Raw genomic sequence first — 3,735 nt, forward strand, 5'->3', positions numbered from 1 at the left:
TCCCCCCCCCTTTTTATTTTTAAAGCTTTCAAAAATATGTAAGAGGCAATAAATTTTGTATAGCAACTGTTCTCATAAATCTTGCAAGAAGACATAGTTTAGTCTGATGTCCGATTTAACTTTCCTGGGGCAGGAATCTGAAGATGGTAAGATTTGTTTTGTGAAGATCCATGCCCCGTGGGAGGTTCTGATCACGTATGCAGAAGTGCTGAACATTAAAGTTCCCATCAAGGAAAATGACATTCCCTCAACGGTGGAGAACCCCCTGGACTGCATGCTTGCACCGCTCAGGCTTCCCGAGAAGGTGATGCACCCTGAACCGGATTATTTCACGGCCCCATTCAGCAAGGAGAAGCAGGAGCTGTACCTCATTAATGACGAGAGCACTTTCTTCTCGCCATCCATGAGAAACAGAATAGTACGTATGTGAATTTGTCTACTTTTATTTACATGTAAATTTACGCGGTCCCGTAGGAATATTCATGCAAGGAAGGAGTATGTAAACTGCGATATCTGTGGATAAATATGAGGAAACCTAAATGCCTGTGCATCTTTCTTACAAATCTGGAATAGTATTTGTTGGAATGGATCTTCTAGATGTCTACAAGGCAAGCGTGCCCTCAACGGTCTCATACAGGGTAGAGCCTTCTGGAGAAACAATTCTTGCTTTTGCGTATTATTCCTGCAGATTATACACAGTGCACGACAATTAAAGGTTGTGTTAAGTGGCCATTCTGTTAAATGGCCTTAAAGCAGGAAAGGTCTGAAATCCTTGTGTTTGAATCTCAGGTTAATTATATTCTTACACGTTGCCCGTATGGAACAGAAGAAGGGAAGAAAAAATTTGGGATTAAGAGACTGCTAAATAATGGTACCTATTCAGCTGCATATCCTCTTCATGATGTAAGTATTTTAGCTTTCTGCTCCCTTGAGCATTTCCCAGTGTTTTTACTCTTTTACCTACTGTGACATTTGCTGTTTTCAGCAGAAATGAAAATGCACTCAAACCCTTCCATTTGTCCCAGTAATTGATTCTGTTTTATAATACACAAGACATATCTGCCAGCCCTACTATTTGGCTTTTATGTGCTGAAATGTTTCTTCCTGTGCATGTATACAGGAGCTAAGTTTTTAGGATATACTTGTGTGTGAGTCACATAATGTGTAAGAGACTTATTCCATAGTATATTCCTATAGTGTTTATGATACAGATTATGCGGTAGTACATTAGAAAGATTATAACAAGGAATGAATACCTACTGTAGATGCATACATTCAGCAGTGTGTGTGTATAGGGTGTGTACGTACATACACTGTAGTTATATAAACACTTTGGGGTGATACCATGTTGGGATTGAAGTCAGATGAGTTGCATGAGCCCTACAGTTCAGTGTGGGGTGGTCACTTGTCCATCTCCTAGTGAGCTTTGGTGAGCAACTGCAAATACTGGAAGTATGGTCAGGATGGTAAATACTGGTGCTTATTTTTGCGGTAGGGTCAATTTTTAATACAACCTATGTGGATTTAGCCCTGAAATCCCTTGGAGAAAACGAGAGAGACGGGTTATTGTATTTTCGGTTTTTAATTTCTTTTTTTTTCCTTCTGAATGTTGTGTTTAATTCGTTGCTTAAATCTTAAATTCTCTCCTTGTTTTTGATTATTATTTGATATTTGTCACAATGCCTTAGTGAACTTAAATTGCTTATTTATATCTGTGAATTCTACCACAAGATATTTTTAAATACTTTATATAGATTTATATGTTTTAATGGTTTTAAATATTTTTTCCTCCCTTACAAAATGAAAAGAAGCGGATGAATGGACATTCTATAGGTTTTCAGAGGGAAAATTTAGCTGATCAGAGTCTAGGCTGTAGAAGGCTAGTCTAGGCTGGGAAGTACTTCATACTGTTGGGACTACCAAAAACACAGATAATAAAAAGCAGTTGTACAAGAATCTTTTCTATACAAGTACAACCAATCTTAAATGCTAAGGGATTGTATGACAAAATTCCAAAATCATGAGATAGACTTACAAATCCTTGTCTAAAAAATAACTATTTAATCTTTTAAAATATTTTAAAAATGCAAACTTTAGATTGCTTAAACTTCTTGGTTTCAATTTAGAAACCAATTTTCATGTTTTTCCTTGTGATTGAGAAAAAAAGGAAAACCAAGATCACAAACAATGTTTGACATAGCCAAAGGCAGAGTTCTACAACACAAAATAAAATTACAAGAGCTGTGAGAAACTGCAGTTATTTTGTGCTGTTTAATTTCTAGGAAACTGATGAAGTTCCAAAATTTTCTTAGTATTTGACATGATAGTGATGAATACCACTGAAGTTAACTAGTGTCAGAATTTCATTTTGCATATCCTTGCATTACAGCTTGAGAAACCACAGCACGGAGTACATTATAGTGCTATGGCTGGAGGCAGGAAACAACTTTAATTTATATCCCCTAGTTTACATCTCTTGGTGAAATGCTTTTGGCTGTGCAATTTACAATGAGAGCCTGATTCAGAAGTACAGAGAGCAGGATTTAAATTTGCATTATTTTTAATGAAGCAGGAGTAAAATGGTGGGTTTCTGCTTTAGGGAAGCTTGAACTTCTGCAGTTGCATATGCTGCACCAGTATAAAGGAACAATCCATTCACTGCAGTACTCTACCAGTGCAAATGAATATGTTGTACCAGCATAACACTGGTGTAATGTAACATGATGTGGTTACAGTACAGGTTGACTTAATGTCTAAGATTGATAAATGTTATCTTAAAACATACATAAAAAGGTTCTACTTAAATCAAGTGGTGAAGTAGAGTGCTAAGTTTGAATTTCAAATTAGTTTAATTGGCATAATCTTAAGAGGCATGCATCATCATCGTCAATGTTCATTTCTTTTAATGTAGTATTTGAGTCTGTCGATGAGGTGTTTTGCCTTTGCTCTGATTTGCTCACAGTGCCAGTACTGGAAAAAGGCAAATGATCCAAACTGTGACAATGAGAGATACACGCTGTACATGGAGTGGGCCCGTTTCTTGCGGTTCTACAAAGAACAGCCTTTGGACCTCATCAGGTAAAATACTGCCTGTGTTTTGTTACATTTACTTGGTTTTCACTGTAATACAAGCATGTGTTCATTTGTAGCTTGATCCTGCTAGGAAATTTTTACTACTTTTGAGATCCGATGAGAATTGGATACTTAATTGGGCACTAGGTCCTTGGAGGACACGGCACAGGTTTTTACTAGCAACTAGAAAAATGCTTTATCTCAAATCGAGCCTCTTTCAATCTAGCCAGTGCTCCCGGGGTCAGGTATCTTACAGATAATTCAGCTGTATTGAATACATACAAAGAATACCTTGCATTTTGTAATCAGTATCTGCCACAATTTTTAAAGATTGATTTGAAATTTTGAAATTTCAACAGAGACTTGAAAAAACACTGATAAAATCAGTTTCTGAAGCTTGACTCTTAATTCAGTACTAAACCCAAATTTAAACTAACCTTACCCAAGATCTCTTTGATTCAGTTCGTATGATGTATAAAAACCATTACTTTATTCACAGGTTACAGTTACTCCATTTGTAACACAACCAGTTATATTTCTGTGAATTACCCACTCATTATAACCATATAATCAGAACTGTTGTGCCCAGTTTCATTTGTATAACTCCTTGGAAAATCAAAAAAGTAAATCTTCATTTACATTATCCTGTGGGAAGGGGAAAGA

The 3,735-nt window shown here is 36.4% G+C and overlaps 1 protein-coding gene across 1 annotated transcript in view; it reads left to right on the forward strand.

The window, feature by feature from the left end:
* Nucleotides 1–133: 133 nt before the first annotated feature.
* Nucleotides 134–3,735, forward strand: part of ANO5 (anoctamin 5) — a gene marked incomplete at its 5' end in the record, with an annotated part of 21,805 nt that continues 18,203 nt past the window's right edge. The window contains 3 exons of the mRNA XM_009580374.1: nt 134–418; nt 790–903; nt 2,963–3,078. Coding sequence (XP_009578669.1) covers nt 134–418; nt 790–903; nt 2,963–3,078 — 515 coding nt within the window. The remainder of the gene's footprint in view (nt 419–789; nt 904–2,962; nt 3,079–3,735) is intronic.

This window comes from Fulmarus glacialis, unplaced genomic scaffold (assembly GCF_000690835.1).
Source record: "Fulmarus glacialis isolate BGI_N327 unplaced genomic scaffold, ASM69083v1 scaffold38766, whole genome shotgun sequence".
Classification (NCBI taxonomy): Eukaryota; Metazoa; Chordata; class Aves; order Procellariiformes; family Procellariidae; genus Fulmarus; species Fulmarus glacialis.